The sequence below is a fragment of the Symphalangus syndactylus genome, chromosome 11 (assembly GCF_028878055.3).
Source record: "Symphalangus syndactylus isolate Jambi chromosome 11, NHGRI_mSymSyn1-v2.1_pri, whole genome shotgun sequence".
NCBI classification, from domain to species: Eukaryota; Metazoa; Chordata; class Mammalia; order Primates; family Hylobatidae; genus Symphalangus; species Symphalangus syndactylus.
Genome location: NC_072433.2, coordinates 84,460,730 through 84,482,002, shown reverse-complemented (window position 1 = coordinate 84,482,002; position 21,273 = coordinate 84,460,730). Strand labels below are relative to the sequence as shown.

Below are 21,273 nucleotides of genomic sequence, written 5' to 3'. Positions count from 1 at the left end.
AGTCAAAGACTCTGATGGATACAAACCACTGGTTTTTTATGCAAAGAAGCCTCTCACTGAAGTAAATGGGAAGCTTGTGTCCATGAAAGCTGATTAAAGAATTTTCAGTTAGCCTTGACACCACAATCTACAAAAAACAGAAACAGAGAGAGAACGAAGAGAGAGAGAGAAAAAGCAGCCATAGCCCTGCCTTTAGACCAGGCCTTCATAAATTACTACAGAATAGAAAAAGAGAAGTGAAAATATAATTTTATTTCTGCATTTCTAAACAATAAATAAAATAACCTACTGATTAAAAAATTTTTTTTCAGAAAGTTATATTGAAACACATTAGTACTTATTGGATCTTTTATAAAAGAAATCATTTTCTAATATTACCAGCATTAAGTATTTCATGTATTTTAGATATATTTTCTTCATGCCACTTTTGTCTAGGCAGTTAATCCTTCCCTAGCCACATATCATGACCATGAAAACTTGCAGTAATTTCCATTTTTTTACAATAGAGCAATGCAAAGGCCATCAGATCCACGTCTGGCTCCCCTCTTGATGAACTCAGAAGGAAAGCCACTCATTGTTGCAGCAGCTGTTTTTGCTTCCAAATCCAAAAGGGAACTCGAGTATTTTATCTTATTTTATATTTTGATTTAAAGGGTTTGTGATTCAAGTTTTGCTTTCAAGTCAGTGACATGGTCTTCCACATATAGTCTGCTGGAGTGACTTGAATTAGTGAATTTCATTCTTATTTTGACTAAAAAGCAAAAATTTCCTTGAATATAGTACTAGAGCATGTGATTATTTATGTGCATGAATTATGATTGAATAAAAATTGCCTCCTGACAAAAATATTGATGTGATAGCTCGATCTATTTGGAGCGTGAGACACTTACTCATCGGGGCATTATATCTTTTTCACCTAAGTATTTTGTTGTTAAAATGGCTTCACAGAAAATAAGTACAGGTGTTAAAAACTGGGTTCTGGTACTCAGGCTAGTTGAATAGTGCCAAGCACTCTATGAAGTTGAGACATTCAATTCTTCCATAGGCAAACTGTTGACTGACCTTTTATTTTTTTTCCATTTGTAACCAATGTTTGGTGTTGCAAAACAGGGCTGCAGAGGAGTGAGATGGGGGTGGCACACAGTGCAGATGAGCTCCTTGCAAAGCTCTGTCTCTAAAAGGCAATGAATTCATTAGATGGGTTTTGATTTTTATGCCAATCTGGTTTTCAAACCAAAGCCATCGCCTATGCTGATATCTAGAAAAACCATTTTTCCAAGGAGCATACAGCCTTAAACAAGGTGAGGAGTATTTTAATTGTGTTTTATTTTAGTTAAGGCAGTAAGCACACTTAACCTGCATTATCAGACATAAAAACGCGTTTTATACTTTTATGCATTAAATGAGTCTTCTCAAAGTTCATGGAATTAAAAGTACATTTAAATCACAATAAACTAAGTTTATAAAATTAAGTTTCTCCCAGTAGAGAATGACTAAGAAAATTTGATTAATTCATACACTTGACTCAATGGAATTGTAACGCTCTTTTTGCTGAGTGTTAAATAAGGCCTGGCCTTGACATTCCATATCCCAAATAGGGATTTAGTTCCTGCTATAAACTTGAGACTATTGCCCAGCACTAATGCTGTTTTAATGCCTAGTATTTCTATTTGAAATTATCCATGACCTCTTCTCTGCCTCTAGGGTGGTATACCTTGACTCAGATGGACGACATGCTATGCAATGTAACTTAACTTCTAAAGGAGGTATTTCCTGGTGGAAATCTCCACAGGAAAGCATCCTGTTTTATAACTAATGAGACTCAAAGACGGGAAGGTTAGTTATAACCATTCGAAAGTCATATGTCAGCTAATTATCAGACCTTAATGACCTGCCCATGAAATTGGGAGTGCATATTGCTTTAATGAGACCCTTTATTTATTCCCCAGCCTCCTTCCCTAACTTTAATCTGTTTCTTTTTTTATTAAACAAAGTGAATAGAAATTCTTGACCTCCAAATATAGAATGTAGTGAAAGAAATGATTAGGAAAGTCCCCATGGCAAATAAGGACTTCAGACTATCTCCACAGGAGTCTCCCAGCCCCTAGTTCATAAACTTTAGAAAGATGCTCACCAGCTCAGTGAGTCGCTGAGTGGGGAAGAAAGCCTGACTCCATCTCTCCCTAACTCCCCTCATCCCTCTTATGCAATCAGAGCCAAGTCCTTTCACATCAAAGCAACTATAAAAATAAACCCAAATCTTGAGCCCTGATCAATTCATCTTGTCTACACCTTAACTTGAAAAAAAGAAAAAGAATAAAAGAAAAAAGAAAAGAAAAGGAATAAAACCTCAAGGAGCAAAGCACAACATAGGATTGTAATAGTTACCAGGGACCTTGGTCTAGGTATGTGTGTAGAATACCGTTGCCGCAGAGGTAAACGAGGAGAAGGCCAGGTGGTTTATATTATAAAAATAACATTCTGACCCACCATGTGCATGAAACATTTCTTTCAGTTGACAGGAACTGGTGAGTTTTCTCTGAAAATTGGACTCCCAGAGCAGTCCCCTCCTCCACACGTAGCTAAGACCCCCATCCCCAGCACACACAGAGCTCTAAATTGTTCCCAACATATTTGCAGCCACTCTGACCTATGGATAGACACGATATTAACTTGGGTGACTGAGTTCCAACGGTTGCCCTTTTTCACATCACCATCTGGAAGGAGAAAAAATGCTAATATATCCACAATTAGATAAATTGGAACACATGCAAATGTTCATGCTTCGGTCAGGGTAGTCAAGGTTTTAAAGCACTGAAAGGGGGTCCGTTAGCAACAGGGTCTGGCTTGTGGCATTCTTCGTGAAGGCTTGCTGTCAGGATGAAACCGAGGTGTTGGTGACACTGACCAGAGCTGTCAGGCAGTACGCACAAACTCCACAAGTCACTTGCTAAAAGTTGGACTCCAAGTTACAAAAGCAAAACGTTCCCAACCACCTGAATGACAGACCTAACAGCCGATAGGATTTGGGCAGGAATTCTCACTTCTCACAGAGTCAATTTATTTGGTTTTGCCACCTGCAAAGTCCCAGCTTTGGAAAACCCCTTGGGTACCATGTGCTATTGAATGAATGCCACCTAAATAACACTGACCTGCCCTTGACCCCAGAGAGGATGGCATCTTCAGCTTTGAATCTGCAAATAGATACAATCTGTTACATTAGCTATTACATTACTGTTCTTCTTCTTCTTTTTTTTTTTTTTTTAATCCTGCTTCTTACAGACTGTTTCAACTCCTTGGCTACCACTGGGAGGCACCAGTGAAAATGTGCCTAAAATGTGTTTTATACATTTTAGATCTGGAGACCATTTTTCTCCTGATGTCTTTAAAACACATGTATGCATAATTGTAGAAAGTCTGTTGTTTAAGATAGAGAGAAAGTTACTTGTATCAATGTCCTTCCATATGCACTCCTGAAGAAAGCACTGTAGTTGGGATGTAAGTACAGTAAAACCTTGGGATGTAGAAACAACTACTCAACACATGAATCCTGCCTATTTTCTAATACAAAGCGTGGAATACAATCATTAATCAAATGAGGGCTACCAGGAAAGTTACTGTTTCACGTCTAAATTGCTTCGGCTTGGCCAGAAGATGGTTCTATAATCAGTAAGACACCTACAAATAGTTTTAAAGTATTTCACAAGTAAGTAATGAAAAAAACTAATTTCTTATTAGGAATTTCTATTTATAACACATACATGACTATCAAAACTTTATTTCAATTAATATAAGAACTTCAGTTAATGCTAAATAGTTAACTAGTCATTTTATTTCAGGAGGGCCTACTGGTCAACAAATTAATCTTGGTTGAATCTCGACATTACATAGTGTGACACCCTGGAAAATAATCATAGAAGAAATAAAAACTGTTAAGCAGAGAAGTGAAATGGAGACCTCAGTTAGTTAAGTCATAGTGCTATGTCCTTCCTAAGGACCTAATTTTAGAAGAACTATCATAAAGGACTTTTTAAAAACTTGAATGCTGCTTTCCTTGACTCTTGGGTAGAAGCAGTTTCTCTAATGAGAAATTAGCATTTCTGACGTTAGCAGAAGTGGCTCTACAATGAAGACAATGAAGCTTCTGCACAGGCTCTTTGTAAATCACAACGCTAACTTTTTTATTTGTAATTTCATATTGTTTTTCTTAAACAAGGGCCCCCAAATTGTGTAAGCCTCAGGCCCCACAAAACTTGGTTCTGCTCCTGCCTGTTAGAAATGAGACATGGCATGGGCAGAGGTTTCAGCAACACTCCTCTAAGAGTTGTCTTCGGTCCGCATGTCAGAATCACCTGCAAATCTTATTATATGCAGACCCCCCCCCCCCACCATCATACAGCTGAAGAGATTCTGATTCAGTAGGTCAGCTTTGGGCGCAGGAATACACATGTTTAACAAGTTCCCGGGTAATTGTACTATGAACACTAAAGTTTTTGAACTATTGGTCCAAACTCCCGGCCTAGGCTTGGCAGCAATCTTCATAGTGTACCCTATAGGGTCCTGGTGGCTTGTTGGTCATCTTAATCTATGATAAAATATAGGGCCAAAATGAGTTAGTCTTGGGGGGAATTTTTTATTCATCAGAGCTAGGAAAGTTTATTTTTTGTTTTATTTATTTAGTTTTTGAATTTTAGTACAGACAAGGTCTCGCTACATTGCCCAGGTTGGTCTCGAACTCCTAAGCTCAAGTGATCCTCCAGCCTCAGCCTCCCAAAGTGCTGGGTTTACAGATATGAGCTACCGTGCCTGGCCAGGGAAGTTTAATTTAAATGACTTTTACTCTTGAAGAGTTATCAATACTTCTTGAAATGTTGAGCAACCTTGTGTGGTAGAATTCCAAAATCTCTTGGCCCCGTACTTAATCAAGAGAGTAGTTAAGGTTAGAATGAGATGCTTCCTACAAGGTAACATCTGATCTCTGGTCTAGTCGCAGTTGGCCTTTCTATCTCCATTTTCCTTCTCCCTATAGTCCAGGAAAGCATCCAAAGGAGAACAATAGGAGGGAGGAGGATATTGAGATAATGTCAGCATATTCCCATCCTCAGTGAGTACCATTTATCCCCACAGTGTACTGCATCTTGCTTGGCCTTTTGTTGTAAATGAAGTCAAATTTGTCATGGGAGGAGATATCCTTTTAGTCTTATATCAAAATGACCCATAAAAGCGCAAAGTTGAAGCTTTGTCTAAAATACTGTACTGATTTAGGGAGTGCTATGTGACCTTAGGCAAATTATATATCCTCTTTATTCCAAAGTGGGTGGCCATTTCTATGAAGAGCAAAATAGCAAAGTGGTTAAAAATGTGGACTCCCAAGTCAGACAGACTGGAGGGCAAATCTTGTTTTGTTCCCATCTTAAGGTGCATGACCTTGGGATGTATAACCTCTTTAAGCCTGTATTTCCTCACCTGCAAAATAAGGATAATAACAAAACCAACTTTACAGGATTGTTGTGGTGACAAAATGTGATAATAAACATAAAGTGCTCAGCATAGTGCCAAGCACATAGTGCCAGCAATGTGGATTATTTCATTGAGACTTCTTAATTAGCTGTGGTGAGCAAAGCCTTTGTATTAGTTACCTATTGCTGCATAAGAAATTGCCTGAAAACTTACAAACATTTATTGTCTTGCACAGTTTCCAAGGATCAGGGATCTGGAAGCAGCTTAGCTGAGTGGTTTTGGCTCAAGTTCTTCTGGAAGGAGGTTGCTTTTGGTAAGCTGTCAGCTGGAGGTGCAGTCATTTGAAGGCTTGATCAGGGCTGGAGGATCAGCTTCCAGCCTCCCTCAGATGGCTGCTGGCAGAAGGCTTTAGTTATCTGCCATGTATGCCTTTCCATGGGACTGCTTAACATGGCAGTGACTTTCCCCAAGCCAGTGACTTTTCCCCTTGGTTCCACTTATCTTCTTTTATAAAGAGATGGCAAGTGAGACCAAGATGGAAGCCATAGTGTCTTTTATAATCTAATATGGGAAGGGGTTTGCCCTCACTTCTACCATATTCTATTGGTTACACAAACGAACTCTGGTGCAGTGTAGGGGAGGACTACGCGAGGGTGTGAATGCCACGGGGCAGGGGTCACTGGGGAATCTTACAAACTGGCTACCACTGCCTTTGAGTAGCTTTCCTGAGCAATGCCACAGTCACTCTTTTTTTTTTTTTTACTTTAATTTTAGATCAGAGTCAGGAGGCTTTGAAATTATCATAGTGGTTTATAATCTACCAGCAAATGAAAGGCATCTGAACACCAAAATAAATGTCTGAATGAGGTCTGCTGGCCACTCGGAAAGCATGTGGCTCCACATGCCTGAGAAATTCACAGCTGACTTTAGTAAAATCTTTACTTAAATATCCCAGCTCTGCACTTTCGCAAAGTGCAAAGAACAGAAGTTGTCTTTCTATATTAACAAGTAAAAATGGTTAACAGAAAAGACACGGTTTACAAATCTATATTTATGATTAGGGCCTGGCTAAAAAATAGCAAGAATAAACTGTATAACCTGGGAAGTCTAACTCTAGCAGGAAGTTACTTTGAAATAACATCATACTTCACTCGCTCCCCAACCGATGTCTTTGACGACTGGTTTGGACACATCCATAAAATGTCCTGTCACTTACCATATTTTATTTTCTTACAGTGTTTCCCACTGTTTGATAGTAACTTTAACAGTGCCTGTTCTTACAGCAACATTCACATTCTGATTTAGATTGCAACCAAGTAGATTGCCGTTTGGCTAAATTTCTTCCCCAAGTAAAGATTCTTATGGGCTGAGAGGTCCCATTAAAAGATCCCTAGAGAAAAATATGCAGCCCTTACTGGCTGGGATTTGTAGTTCTAGAATTTAGAAGAAAGCGGCTGGTTAACATTATAGACATTTTGAAGTACTTGTCTTTCAGAAATGCCAAGAACAATAGCAAGAAAAGCTCTTTGATGGCTCAGAATTTATTTTATTTTATGTACTTATTAATTGGAACACTTTCTCCCCCGTTTTAAGCAAAGATTCCGTACATTGAAATAATAAAATAAGCATAGACATGTGTCTGCTTTAAAATCTTGGTATTGGTTAGTTCTCTGTAGTCCTTTTTCATGCTTTCTGGGTAAAGGCTCTTTCTGTTCTCTCAGCCGGGCTGCACTTTGATCTCCCGAGCAGTGCCATTTGGTTGTAAACGTATGTGGTGCTTTTGATCTAGTACTTAACTGGTCTTATTTAAAATAGATAGCTTCTTTTATCTAACTAGTGTTTACTAGGTCTCTCTCTCCATAAAAGATGGTTTAAATTGCTATTATTTAGATAGAAGTTGTTTCTGAAGAGTGCCTGGATTTGAATCAAATTCTCTAAATTCTAAAACTCCAACAGCTCTATGATAGATTTTGTAAAGCTAAATTCCTATTAAAAGGAGCTGTTCCTACAGATGTCAGGTAATACTTGCAAAAACGTTGTTTGCTTTTTAATGGGGAACTGATTTTCCAAAGAATAATAAACATACCCTACGCCCAGGCAAAAATGGTCATCTCAAAGTGTCTGACTGCAATGACCAATTATCCATCTGAAATTCATTAATATGTTTTTATATTACTAAGTTATACATACCATAGAGGGTTTATTGAAATTGCACTCATTTAAAAAAAATAAAAAGTATATATCCGTCATTTTTTTCTTTACGAGGATCTCTTGAACATTATGCCTAGTGCTTCAGTGACTTGTTTTTTTAGTTTCCTAGGCTGTATTGTTGCTTATTCAGCAAACTAGGTCACAAGAGGCAGGAGACAACTAAGTCATAGGCTCTGCCTTTAGGGAGCTCACGGCCAGGAGATGGTGGGGGCAGCGCATTAGCAAACAGTTACACCGCAGTGTGGTCAGTGCCTTCCTTGGACAGTGGTCCTCCAAGCCTAGACTTGAGAGTGATCAAGGAAGGCTTCCTAAAAGAGATGGCACTCAAGCTTCAGTGAAAGATTGGTGACTCAGTGTCCTATAAATTTTCAGCCAAGCCCATAACACAAAGCCAATCTACCTTGTCAAACCCATTGTGGTTTCATACAAGTTGCCTAAAACTTGGAAGAGGTCTAAACCTTGAACAGCATTGCTGTCTAAAGCTTCCCCCAAAGCCTTCTTGTGTGTCAACACCAAGGAAAAAAAAAAAAAAAAACTACGTTCCACACTCATTTTGGAACTTTAGCTCCATTGTTCATTCAACGGCTATATAGAAAATCACTCTTTGGGCCCAGCACTGTGGTTCATGCCTGCAATTTCAGCACTTTGGGAGGCCGAGGCGGGTGGATCACCTGAGGTCAGGAGTTCAAGACCAGCCTGACCAACATGGAGAAACACCAACTCTACTAAACATACAAAATCAGCCGGGCGGAGTGGCACATGCCTGTAATCCCAGCTACTCAGGAGGCTGAGGCAGGAGACTTGCTTGAACCCAGGAGGCGCAGGTTGCGGTGAGCCAAGATCACGCCATTGCACTCCAGCCTGGGCAACAAGAGTGAAACTCCATCTCACAAAAAAAATAAAAAAATAAAAAATAAATAAATCACTCTTTATTGTAAATTATAGTATCTTCTTCTGCCTGCCCTTAATTGTTCTGCTTTGTTAGTCTCCTGGCAAATGTTGTTTGTTTGGTTGGTTTTTGTTATTTTTTAATTTGTGTTGGTTTTAATTCTCCTCAGTCTCATGTTCTTGCCATTTCAAAAGTCTTCTAATTATTTCATCAACACACTCACCATGTACAAGCATCTCCAAGCGCTGAGCCTGGCTCAGCCAGTGGAGGATGCTCAAGTAATATACAAAAACAGTATGGAGATTCCTTAAAGAACTAATAGTAGAACTACCATTTGATCCAGCAATTCCACTACAGGGAATTTGCCCAAAGAAAAAAATGTCACTATATGAAAAAGACACGTGCACACTCATGTTTATAGCAGCACAATTTGCAATTGCAAAAATATGGAACCAACCTAAGTGCCTATCAACCAATGAGTGAATAAGGAAGATGGGGTACACCACGGAATACTGCTTAGCCATATAAATGAACAAAATAATGTCTTTTGCAGCAACTTGGGTGGAGCTGGAGGCCATTATTCTAAGTGGAGTAACTCAGGAATGGAAAACCAAATATTGTGTTTTCACATATAAGTGGGAGCTAAGCTATGAGGATGCAAAGTCATAAGAATAACATAATGGACTTTGGGCACTTGGGGGAGAAGGTTGGGAGGGGGGTGAGGGATAAAAGACTACATATTGGATACAGAGTATACTGTTCGGGTGACAGGTGCACCAAATTCCCAGAAATCACCGCAAAAGAACTTATCCACAAACCTAAAAGCACCTGTATCCCAAAAACTATTGAAATAAAAAAATAAATATGAGGGGGCCAGTGGCTCACGCCTGTAATCCCAGCACTTTGGGAGGCCAAGGCAGGTGGATCGCTTGAGCCCAGGAGTTTGAGACCAGCCTGGGCAATATAGTGAGACCCTGTCTCTACAAAAAAATACAAAGATTAGCCAGGTACGGTGCCAAGTGCCTGTAGACCCAGCTACTCAGGAGGCTGAGGTGGGCGGATCGCTTGGGCCCAGGAAGTGGAGGTTGCAGTGAGCTAAGATTGCACCACTGCACTCCAGCCTGGGCGACAGAAGAAGAATCAGTCTTTAAAAACAAAAGTATATGAGGGCTCCTCCCAGGCCCGGAGGCTGGGAGAAGGGGTGGGCAAGAAGTTACCCATAGTTGAGGACAAGGTCTTTACAATATATAGGCACTACTATTCTAGAAGGTTTGAGGGCAAATCACAGAGGACTTGGAACCTGGCTTCAGGGCAGTCCAACTAGGTTTGTGGAGACGGGGAGGAGAGACAGGTCTCTGGAGGACACGAGAGCATAAGTCTGGAGCATTCCCGAGACAGAGCAGAGATAGTCAACATAGGGCAGATAGGATGGAGGCGGGGATGTTGAGAAAGCAAATGAGAGGGATTTGGCTTTCTTCGTTTGGTGGCACAGAACCCTTGCTCTGTGAAACTGTAAAATGAAGCGTGGTATTTGCTATTTTTCCTTTTCTTTCCCATAAATCACCAAGAACTACTGATTCTGAGAATCATGCATTTTGGGTAGTAGGAGCCTTGGAGATCAGAGAGCCTAGCCTCCCTATTTGTCCAATGAGAAGATTAGCTCCCAAAGTTCAGGTGGTCCAGGTTTCTGAGAAGCAGAGCCAGGGGTGCCTGGCCACCCCACTGACCAGGACCTAGGCCCAGACTTCTCTTGTTTCCCCCTAGGAGTCCAAGATCCTAGACACTTATCCCCGGGTCCACAGGAGCCTGTAGGAGAGAGGCCATCAACTCCTGGGCTCTCCAAAAGGTGTGGGCTCCAGGGACAGTCCAGTACTTATGGGGCTTGTCCCTCTATCTGCAACCCCAGGAAGCATGCCAAACCAGAACTTGAAAAATGGGAGTTGTTAGTTGTTCAGAGACAGGGAGGACAGAAAAGAATATGGATGCATCGACCAGATCCATATGAGCCACAGAAAGCCAGTCTAGCAGGATGGAGCACAATATTATATTTGAGAGGAGTGAATTTTTTTTGAGTCACTAATCATAGGCTGCCTATAGCCCTAACTTCAAGAAGGTTTGAATGGAGTATGTCCCAGCAAAACCTCATGGATTGAGACCAAGGGAGAAAGCCTAGTCCTCAAGAAAATCAGGGAACTGTTACTAGAAGGAAGATGGGGGACAAATGTTGGAAATGCAAAAGCAATAGATATTGACAGCAGCACCCTTGTACTAACCTGGAGATAAAAATGTCTGGCTGGCCTGTTCTCATAAGTGCTACTGTGTGCCAAGTATTTCCAGTGCTTCATCTATATTAACCAATTGATCCTAACCTCAACCCTACTATTATTCCCATTTTATAGAGGAGGAAATTGAGGTGCAGAGAGACTAATTAACCTACTCAAGATCTTATAGTTAGTAAATGCCAGAGCTGAAAGCAGTCTGACTCGGAATTTGTGTTCTTAATTATTGTGTTGCAAGTATTTCCAGATTCCTTGCTTTTCTCCTCTCCTTACATTTTTTCTCTGAAATAGGGATTTGAGGAAGGCCCTGATAATGAATTTAAATTATCTAGCACACAATAATAGCCATTATTAATTTATCATTACTCATTAATAGAGTATGCAAAGCTTCTGACATATAGTAGACATTCAATGCTATAAAATAAGACAATAAGTAATTGAAGATCAGCCAAGACATTTGCATGGCTTCTAGAGCTGAAGGAAAATCTGGGTGACCTTCAGGGAAATTAGCAACATATATGAACAGAATAGATGCGGACAGTAAATGTATAAATAGAAATGTCCAGAGACCCATTGATGCAGGAGTGGAATGGTGAAATGCTAAATTCTCAAATGACTCCTTTTCTCCTTCCCTTCTCAAGTGCTGCTTAAGTAGAGCCGAGGCCAGGCGGGATGCAGCTAAAGTGGCCCTGATCAACTCCCTCTTCAATGAGCTGCCCTCTCGCAGGATCACCAAGGAATTCATTATGGAAAGTGTTCAGGAAGCAGTAGCCTCCACCAGCGTGAGTACCCACCATGGAGGGCAGGAGATGGCTGCACTGAGAATTCTGAAGCATTTGAATCTTGAGAGATGCTAACATGAGCAAATTCTTATTTTAAGAATTCTGTAGATTCAATTTTTACCCATTAAATTGTTAATTTTCAGAAAAAAGAATACTTAACTTGGAAGTCATAATATCACACATCTCCCTGGATCACAATTAATCTTTAATCTCCCTGGATTACAATTAATCATGCTTTAAATCAAGGTAGATCATTGGATCCACCTGGATATGTTTAAGTGAATGTTTGCTTATTGAGGAGTGTTGATTCTTTTACGGCCTGAGAATGCATACAGTGGAATACTGCTTTAATCTAGTGGAAAACTAGCTCCATTTTCCCCAAACTTGAAAGATCATGAAAATCATCTGAAGTGTTTACCGGAAGTGTGAATTCCCCAGCCAGTGTGGGGCCCTGCAATCTGCATTTTTAAGGAAACATGGACTGTTTAGATATGAGAAAAACCATATGCCCAATATGTGTTAGCTATTAGAATTACTATGGTTAATATCAATTACCTCTTCGGAGAGCATTGAAAATTTCTGTAATTAACACAATTAAATGCAAAGTGCTTTAAGAGCAAAACGCCCTGTCTTAAAAATTAGATAGGATTTTTTTTTAAGCAATATAGGACAGGATATTTGTCCCATGAATGATTTGGAGCTCCCAACTCCCATTGTTTCCAAACTATAAGCCAAGAAAGAAGCCTTGGGTCCCCACCTGTGGCAAGTATTGCCCTGTGTGTGCTCAAGGGCAGGAACCTGGCATTACCAAAGGGATTAGCCACCTCTGGCTTGCCTTTAGCACGGATAAACCCCACCTGAGATTTCCTTCTCTGTTTCCCTTAACTAGGAAGGCTCCGTCGTTCTGGTGAAGCTGCTGCTGATGAAGGAAACACTATCAGACTAGATGTGACCCTTTTCCCCTCATAAATCTTCTTATCACATAAAGGAGAGATAAGGAAGGAGGAGGGGAAGAAGAGTGGTTGACTTGGCTGGGAGATGCCAGGGAGTTCTGTTCTATATCTGGTCTGAGGATGAAAGGAAGCCTTTATTTTCCAGCCCTGTAAATTTCAAGTGCTTTTGAGGAAGAGAGGTTAGGAAAATTATGCCTGATTTATATAAGTGTGAAATTTACTCAGGAGCAGGGAAGGGCCCTCAGTGTAAAAGTAATTTATCATTTTTTAAATGGAAATTTCTAAGGAAACAGAATATATATGGTTGCATGCTTCTAGATGGATTTCCTTTGGGATATTTAAAAAGCCAACATAAATATTTCAGCAGCAGTGTGTTAATGTTATTGCATTCAAAAGCTATAAATTTGCTGCTATCTGTGCTGGCACTTGTTTGTTCCGTCTCACAAAGTCACCATTGCCCACCTTCCCAGGAATCCGCATCCATAGGATACAGAAGGGCTGGCCCAAAAGCCATACCAGAGTTGTGTTAGCTTCTTAGCACCACTCCCCACACCCAAATTGAAAGGGAATTTCGTTTCTACCCATCACCCACCCACCTCGTTTCCTAGAGATTAAGTGGTACAGGACTGAAAAAATATAAACCATGATCCATGTCTCCAGGCTAAACACCAGCATATTACGAAAAGCTCCTATTAAGAATCATGGCAGTAAAATCTGAATGGTCCATACAACTGACGAATTCTTTCCATGTCAATTATGTAATCTTGCCCGGTTATCACTGGAATCAGAGCAAAGTCAGCATTTCAAATTTCAATAACCAACGAAGGCAGCCTCAGAGTTCAGCCATGCAAATGTTAACACCACCACCACCAAAACCCTGTGCAATCATACAGAAATGTCTTCTTTTGGAAAATTATTATATCAGCGAGTATATAACAGTATTCTAATCAAACGCTCAATTCAAATTGATTACAAAACCCTCAAATCTACTGGAGACTTGGTTGTAAAGTGAACATCTGTTCAGGTTAGACCAAAAATAGGCTTGCTGTGTGGTCACAGAATTAATTTGTGACCATTCAAAGAAGAGGAGGAAATATGAGTAATTTTTCTTTTTCTGCTTTCTTTCCCAAGGGCACCTTAGATGATGCAGATGACCCCAGCACCAGTGTTGGAGCCTATCACTACATGCTGGAGTCAAACATGGGGAAGACCATGCTGGAATTTCAGGTACCTGCCGACCTGCCACATATTTATTTGATTATCCAATCCAGAAGCCTAGGAGAAATGCAACATTTATCACTAACATCTCCTGACCCAATAATCTTTTGGTCTTAAGTGTTTTTGGTCATTTTAATCTAACCCTCCTGGAATCCAGCATGGTAGCCCCATCTCGGCCACATCTCATAGGCCTAAACAAACACGCAATCAGGAAACAATCTTTGCTTTTATAAAAGAAAGTAAAAGGCAAATCTAAGAAATAGGTGAGGTACACCACATTCTTATGATCCTGTAATGTTTCACCAGCTTTTCAGTACAAAGCTCCCCACTAAACCAATGAAAACAGTTTGACATGTTGGTTGTTACCATTTGCTTCTTAATTTTCAGAAGTCCTATGACTTCTGAAAGTTCCTGCAGTGCACGTTAAACAATACCCTACTTGGTCTGGTTTTCTATTACACAAGTTCTGCCACCTCCTATCATCAACGAAATAAAAAAAAATTAACAATCTGTATCTCTTTTTCACCCACTGCCAACAAATGATAACAAGAGCTGAGGAACTATATTACCTATTATTTCTAAAATATATTGTTATATTAGTAACAACAACAGTAATAACAGTTGACACTTATGGATGCTTACTTTGGCCCGTGCTTAGCATTTAACAAATAGTGTCATAATGTAACACTCACAATAACTGTATGAGGTAGATAATATTGTTATCCTCATGTTATCATTGAATTCAGGATCAGGCAGTCTGATCTCTGAGCTCACACATCTGACTATTATCCTGTATCAGGCTGGACAGACAGAATTTTAGTAGTGATTGGGCATGAAATGTGCTTCCCTTTAAAAAACTTAACTCCAATGCAGTTGAACATCCATACACATGCAATGCTGGTAGTGAGAGGTGACAGTGTGCTGGCAGTCCTCACAGCCCTCGCTTGCTCTCGGCGACTCCTCTGCCTGGGCTCCCACTTTGGCAGCACTTGAGGAGCCCTTCAGCCCACCGCTGCACTGTGGGAGCCCCTTTCTGGTCTGGCCAAGGCGGGAGCCAGCTCCCTCAGCTTGCGGGGAGGTGTGGAGGGAGAGGCGCCAGCGGGAACCAGGGCTGCATGCTGTGCTTGCGGGCCGGCTGGAGTTCCTGGTGGGCATGGGCTTGGCGGGCCCCCCCAACTCGGAGCAGCCGGCCAGCCCTGCCGGCTCCAGGCAATGAGGGGATTAGCACCCAGGCCAGCGGCTGCGGAGGGTGTACTGGGTCCCCCAGCAGTGCCAGCCCACTGGCGCTGAGCTCGATTTCTCACCTGCCTTCCCATGGGGCAGGGCTCAGGACCTGCAGCCTGCCATGCCTGAGCCTCCCACACCCTCCATGGGCTCCTGTGCGTCCCGAGCCTTCCCGGCGAGTGCCACCCCCTGCTCCATGGGGCCCAGTCCCATCGACCACCCAAGGGCTGAGGAGTGCGAGCGCACGGCCCGGGACTGGCAGGCAGCTCCACCTGCAGCCCCAGTGCAGGATCCACTGGGTGAAGCCAGCTGGGCTCCTGAGTCTGGTGGAGATGTGGAGAACCTTTATGTCTAGCTCAGGGATTGTAAATACACCAATCAGCACCCTGTGTCTAGCTCAGGGTCAGTGAATGCACCAATCGACACTCTGTATCTAGCTGCTCTGGTGGGGCCTTGGAGAACCTTTATGTCTAGCTCAAGGATTGTAAATGCACCAATCGGCACTCTGTATCTAGCTCAAGGTTTGTAAACACACCAGTCAGCACCCTGTGTCTAGCTCGAGGTTTGTGGATGCACCAATCGACACTCTGTGTCTGGCTGCTCTGGTGGGGCCTTGGAGAACCTTTGTGTCGATACTCTGTATCTAACTGATCTGATGGGGATGTGGGGGACTTTTATGTCTAGCTCAGGGATGGTAAACGCACCAATCAGCGCCCTGTCAAAACAGACCACTGGGCTCTACCAATCAGCAGGACGTGGTGGGGCCAGATAAGAGAATAAAAGCAGGCTGCCCAAGCCAGCAGTGGCAACCCGCTCGGGTCCCCTTCCACGCTGTGGTAGATTTGTTCTTTCACTCTTTGCAATAAATCTTGCTACTGATCATTCTTTGGGTCCACACTGCCTTTATGAGCTGTAACTCTCACCACGAGGGTCTGCAGCTTCACTCCTGAAGCTAGCGAGACCACGAGCCCACCAGAAGGAAGAAACTCCAAACACATCCGAACATCAGAAGGAACAAACTCCAGACGCGCCACCTTAAGAGCCGTAACACTCACCGCGAGGGTCCACAGCTTCATTCTTGAAGTCAGTGAAACCAAGAACCCACCAATTCCGGACACAGTAGGAATCAGAATGCAAAATAATAAAGAGACTTCACCTTTAGAAATTGTTTTCTTAGGTTATATTCCAAGAAGCAATGAGAGGTATAAGGTTTCATGGGCAAAATGTTCCTCACGGTATAATTTACAATGGTGAGCTGAGCGCTTCTGAAGCCACAATTTTCAGATACCTTCTTTGGTACCTTTCAGACTCCTTTCCTGACCCCGGTGGCATAGCCACTTCTCAGATGGATATGTCCCCCTGCACATTTTTTAAAAATAAATATTATTTTATTAGCCCTCTGTATGATTGCGGCAAAAATGCTCTTTCTTCACTCATCCTAAATCTTAGTTTTTCTTTCTTTTCTTTCTTTTTTTTTTTTGAGACGGAGTCTCGCTCTGTCCCCCAGGCTGGAGTGCAGTGGCGCCATCTCGGCTCACTGCAAGCTCCACCTCCTGGGTTGACGCCATTCTCCTGCCTCAGCCTCCCGAGTAGTTGGGACTACAGGTGCCCACCACCACGCCCGGCTAATTTTTTGCATTTTTAGTAGAGACAGGGTTCCACCGTGTTAGCCAGGATGGCCTCGATCTCCTGACCTCATGATCTGCCCGCCTTGGCCTCCCAAAGTGCTGGGATAACAGGCATGAGCCACTGCGCCCGGCCTTAGTCATCCAGTTTTATAGTTAAGTGGCCATGGTCTTACTGACCTTTGGCGTAGCCTGTCTTGGTTAGGAAGCAACAAAGTATCTTTTAAGCCTAGTGGATGGGGCACATGTCAGCTCAGTGGCTCTGACCCAGACTCTGCAGTGGGCTGGCCAGTTTGAGCCTGGCTCTTTTCCTTACCTTAAAATCTACTTCCTCGTTTGTATGTAAATCAGAGAGAATAACAGTACCTTCCTCACAGTGCTATTGTGAGGATTAAATGGGATGATATGCGTAGAGTCCAGAAGAGTGCATGGGGTATAATGAATGCTCAGTGAAGATGAACAACCATTATTATACGTATTTCTGAAGGAATCTTTGCTTGAAATGCCAGAGGCTACTGGATGGATTCCGTTGACAACTCTGTCTAACCTAGCTCTATTTGAACCTACACAAAATGGTTCAGGGCCCCTATTGTAGGATAAAAGAGTCGATCTGTAAAAGGTCCTTTTTTTTTTTCATAACAATCTAAAATTAAACAGAGGAATAATACTTTTAAAAAGAGGTATTTTTTCAAGAGAAAGAAAATAAACTTTAAAAAATCATACAGACCTATGTATGAAGTCTGCTCTACCGCTTGCCATCTGTGAGCTTGTCCATTCTGAGACTCAGTTTTCTCATCTATAAAATAGGAATAATAATGCCCATTTTGTAGAATTTTTCTGGGATTTAAGTAGTGTAACATTTATAAAGCATCTGGCATAATGCTTCCCCCAAGCAGAAATTTCATTTAGTTCCTGTTCCCCCTCCAAATAATACTGTAGTTCTTTTATTATGGAATGAACATTGCCTGCCCCAGTACACAGTAGCTTGTATGTAATTTAGAGCTATTTTTGGAAAAAATTAAGAATGATTTTGAATGTGATTGGTTTAGTCTGCCAAAGACGGGGGAAGGTGAGATTTAAAAAAAAAAAAATTCTTAAAATTCCTTCCAAGTACTATGAAAGGCTCTACTCAACCCTCTTTTAGTAATAGTTTAATTGCTTTGCTATAGGCTATGTGTTTTCTGTGTGGTCTGTAGTAAGGTATTTAAATTTGTGAAATAATAATTTGAATCCTACTGTGGACATGCTTCATAAATTCTCCTAAAGGAGTCTGAATACAGGATGGAGACAAAGGAAGAGGAAGATGTGAGGGCAGGGAAAATCCAAACTCCCTTCCCCAGTAGGGATACTGGCAACCCAGGAGGAGGGCCTATGGAGCGCATCCCTTTTCCTTCCACCAGCCCTAGCTTGCCTGCTGGGACCTGGCACATTCCTTAGTGGCCTGGCTTAAATGCTTCCGCTTGTGTCTACACATAATGGGAATTGCCCACAGACCCAGGCTGTTTCTGCAGCCAACACAGCAATTCAGTACCCCTGGTGGGTAATAGATGTGTGTTTGTATCTAGCTATGGATGACTCTACCATATAAAAACAGGCTGGTGTCTCCAGACTGCCTTTGGGCTTCCGGAGGTAGGGGGGTTGAGGGGGACATCCTGCAGCCAGCACTCAGAGGAAACATGATAGGCCTCTGCTTACCTTCACTTCGTGGGAGGGAAGCCTGGATGCTTGTTTCGAGGTAGCTTTGCCACAAAGAAAATTGCCTGCTGTTTGTGGGGAAGGTTGGGAGCAGCACTAGTCACTGGGTCTTGTCAGGGTCAGATTCTAGGCAGACTTTGACTGAAGCTGGTTAATATATTTATTCTGAAGCCTAATGCAATTCAACGAAGACTTGTTTATTTACATCTTTGCTAAATTTTCCAGGTCGCCTTTTAAAACTTCATCCCATAAACAAATTTCCTCTTAAATCCATTCTCTTGGGTGGGGAGATGGTGCCCACCTGTTTTTCAAGTTCTCCATTTACAGTGTTTGTTTTTCTTATTTCTGATGAATCACAGAGCCAAACCCGTCTCCTAGAAAGAGTTCCAAAGAGAAGCAGTGAGCATTTTCTCTCCACAAGTAGCTGAAAAGCCCAACATTGTTTCTAACAGAGGCAACCCCAGGAAAGGCTGTGAGGACAGAGCCCCGTTGTTGTCTGTTTAAATGAAATGAATGACAAAATAAACCAGGAAAGCTGTAGAGTGAGAGCTGCAACTGAAATTTTCCCTAAAGAGGAAAGAAAACACACAGCTTGATTCTTTGTTCTATATTAAATTTACTCTGCTGGTCAGGACCAGCTAGATAATTTGCCAGGCCCAGTGCAAAATGAAAATCTAGGGGCCCTCGTTCAAAAATTACCAAGAATTTCAACACAGCAGAGCACTAAACAAAGCAGGGGCCCTGTATAGCTGCACAGACCTCATGCCCGTGAAGCCGGGCTTGCCCCTGAGACAGAGCCACAAGAAGGGGACAGACAAGGGCTAGGCAAGTGAGGCATTTGTCTTGGGTACAAAATTGAAAAGGATGTTTAAAAACTTCATAATCAAGATAAATAATAGTATAATGCATTATTTTTTAAACTCAAAATTCATGCAAAAAATTCACGATAAACAAAATATCAGAATTATAAATAAAAGACCATGAACATGTATAATTGGCCCCACTCACTTTAAAACTTGCCTCACCTGCCTCACCTTATGAGGCTAACTTGTTTTTCTGTTGGTCCAGCTGGGCCCCTCAGGCTTCCAGATTACCCCACAAATAAAACACCACACCCCAAAAGACTTCAGTGAGGATTATGACAGACCCTCACAGGAAAAGACAACACTAATTTCCTTTATTTAAAAAAATTTTTATATATATTCTTTTTTTTTTTTCTCAGACAGGGGTCTTGCTATTTTGCCCAGGCTGGGCACAAACTCATGATCTTCCTGCCTCAGCCTCCCAAGTAGCTGGGACTACAGGCACATTCCACGGCACCTGGCTACACTAACTTCCTTTAGAGTAACAGAGCTTCTCCAGGTAGAATATGAGCCAGCGAACACCAGGCAGCAAAGAATCATGGGGAAACTAGCAAGCAGAACTCCACAGCAGCCCTCTCCTTCCCACTCTGCAATCATGCAAGGATTTCCAATGGAATTAGTCACAGGCATGCAAAGATTTCCTGGAGTTGAGCCAAGAGCTAATAGTTTTGGGAAAATTTGAAGAGAGTGAATTTGGTCTTATGAGGGGAAATAAAGAAGTGAGACAGAAAATATGTGAAAATATTTAAATATACTTTATATAATGATGGCAAGCTGAACATCTCTACAGAGGACAAAAACTAGATGGGGATATAACGTAAGAAGTTGGAAAGGAGGTCAGCTTCCCTAGGGAATTTTAAGAACAAGAGCAACACTGAGGAAGTGGCATTTGTGTTACCGGAGAGAAAAAAAGCTGCTTCGTGATGGGATAGAAATTTAGACAAACCAGAGGTGATGAGGAGGTTGGCCTTCATCCTGCAGACAAAAACAGTTCAAGTCTCTTTGGGGACATTTTTGAAAGATGAAGGTTGTCAAGGGGCATGAGAAAGGGTTTTGGTTCTGTTCCCAGAAGAGTTGTGAATTCTAAAGTCTTAGGAGATTTTCAGGGTGGAATGATAGTCGCTTATGGGGCGGGGAGAGCAGTTAGTGTATAGATAAGAAAGAGAGCCCAGAAGACCCCAGAGGAAGAAGAGTATGTTTCTAAGTCAACAATTATCACAGGATGGAATTAAGAGCCTTGTTAGCAATAGGCTGTTTCTCAAACTGGGCCACAAGGATGCAAGAACAACGTCAAGATAGATAGCTATAGGAAGCCCCAAAACAAATCCAGTATATGTGTCTGAGTTCTCAACTTTACATAAAGATTTAGGGCTGTGGGGGTCAAATGGACGAGTGGAGTGATATTTATTTTCTTTTTTGAGATGGCGTCTCACTCACTTGCCCAGGCTGGAGTGTGGTGTCGCGATCACAGCTCACCTCAATCTCCGCCTCCCAGGTTCAAACAATTCTCCTGCCTCAGCCTCCTGAGTAGCTGGGATTACAGGTACCCATCACCACACCTGGCTAATTTTTGTATTTTTAGTAGAAACAGGTTTTCACCATTTTGCCCAGGCTGGTCTCCATCTCCTGACCTCAAGTGATCTGCCTGCCCCAGCCTCCCAAGTGCTGGGATTATAGGCACAAGCCACCACACCTGGCCAATATTTATTTTCTCTTTTCTAAAAATGGGCATATACAATAGAATACAAAATTTGAGTGGATTTTTATAAGACATAAAACCAAAAAAATTTTCTTATTTACAAATATTGGCTCTCCTGTTACGTCATAGAGACTGGTTCCCACATACTGAAAAAACCTTCCTATTCATTTTTATGGCTTCAAAGTATTCAGTGAGCTGGTTTGTTAGTATGGTAGGGAGGGCAACACAAATTTGCCCTCCTCAGCCACTGGGGCTACTTTGATGGAAGGCCTGAGAAGAACAGCAGTGACAGCCAAATTGGACGAGATTTGGTTTCTAGAACAAAGCACTCCCACTTTTTCAAATTAGCATAGTGACATGATGAAGTGAAAATCT

At 41.8% G+C, this 21,273-nt stretch overlaps 1 protein-coding gene and 1 long non-coding RNA gene across 2 annotated transcripts in view; one reads left to right on the top strand and one right to left on the bottom strand.

Moving 5' to 3' along the window:
• LIX1 (limb and CNS expressed 1) overlaps positions 1–21,273 on the top strand; it is a 51,753-nt gene that overhangs the window by 23,850 nt on the left and 6,630 nt on the right. Inside the window, exons 3-4 of the mRNA XM_055298212.2 lie at positions 11,481–11,621; positions 13,706–13,801. Of these exons, the coding sequence (XP_055154187.1) occupies positions 11,481–11,621; positions 13,706–13,801 (237 nt within the window). The remainder of the gene's footprint in view (positions 1–11,480; positions 11,622–13,705; positions 13,802–21,273) is intronic.
• The window catches only part of LOC134731748 (uncharacterized), a 29,827-nt gene continuing 25,616 nt past the window's right edge, over positions 17,063–21,273 (bottom strand). Inside the window, exons 3-4 of the long non-coding RNA XR_010114306.1 lie at positions 18,337–18,710; positions 17,063–17,437 (exon numbers count right to left, since the gene is read on the bottom strand). This is a non-coding gene — a long non-coding RNA (uncharacterized lncRNA). The remainder of the gene's footprint in view (positions 17,438–18,336; positions 18,711–21,273) is intronic.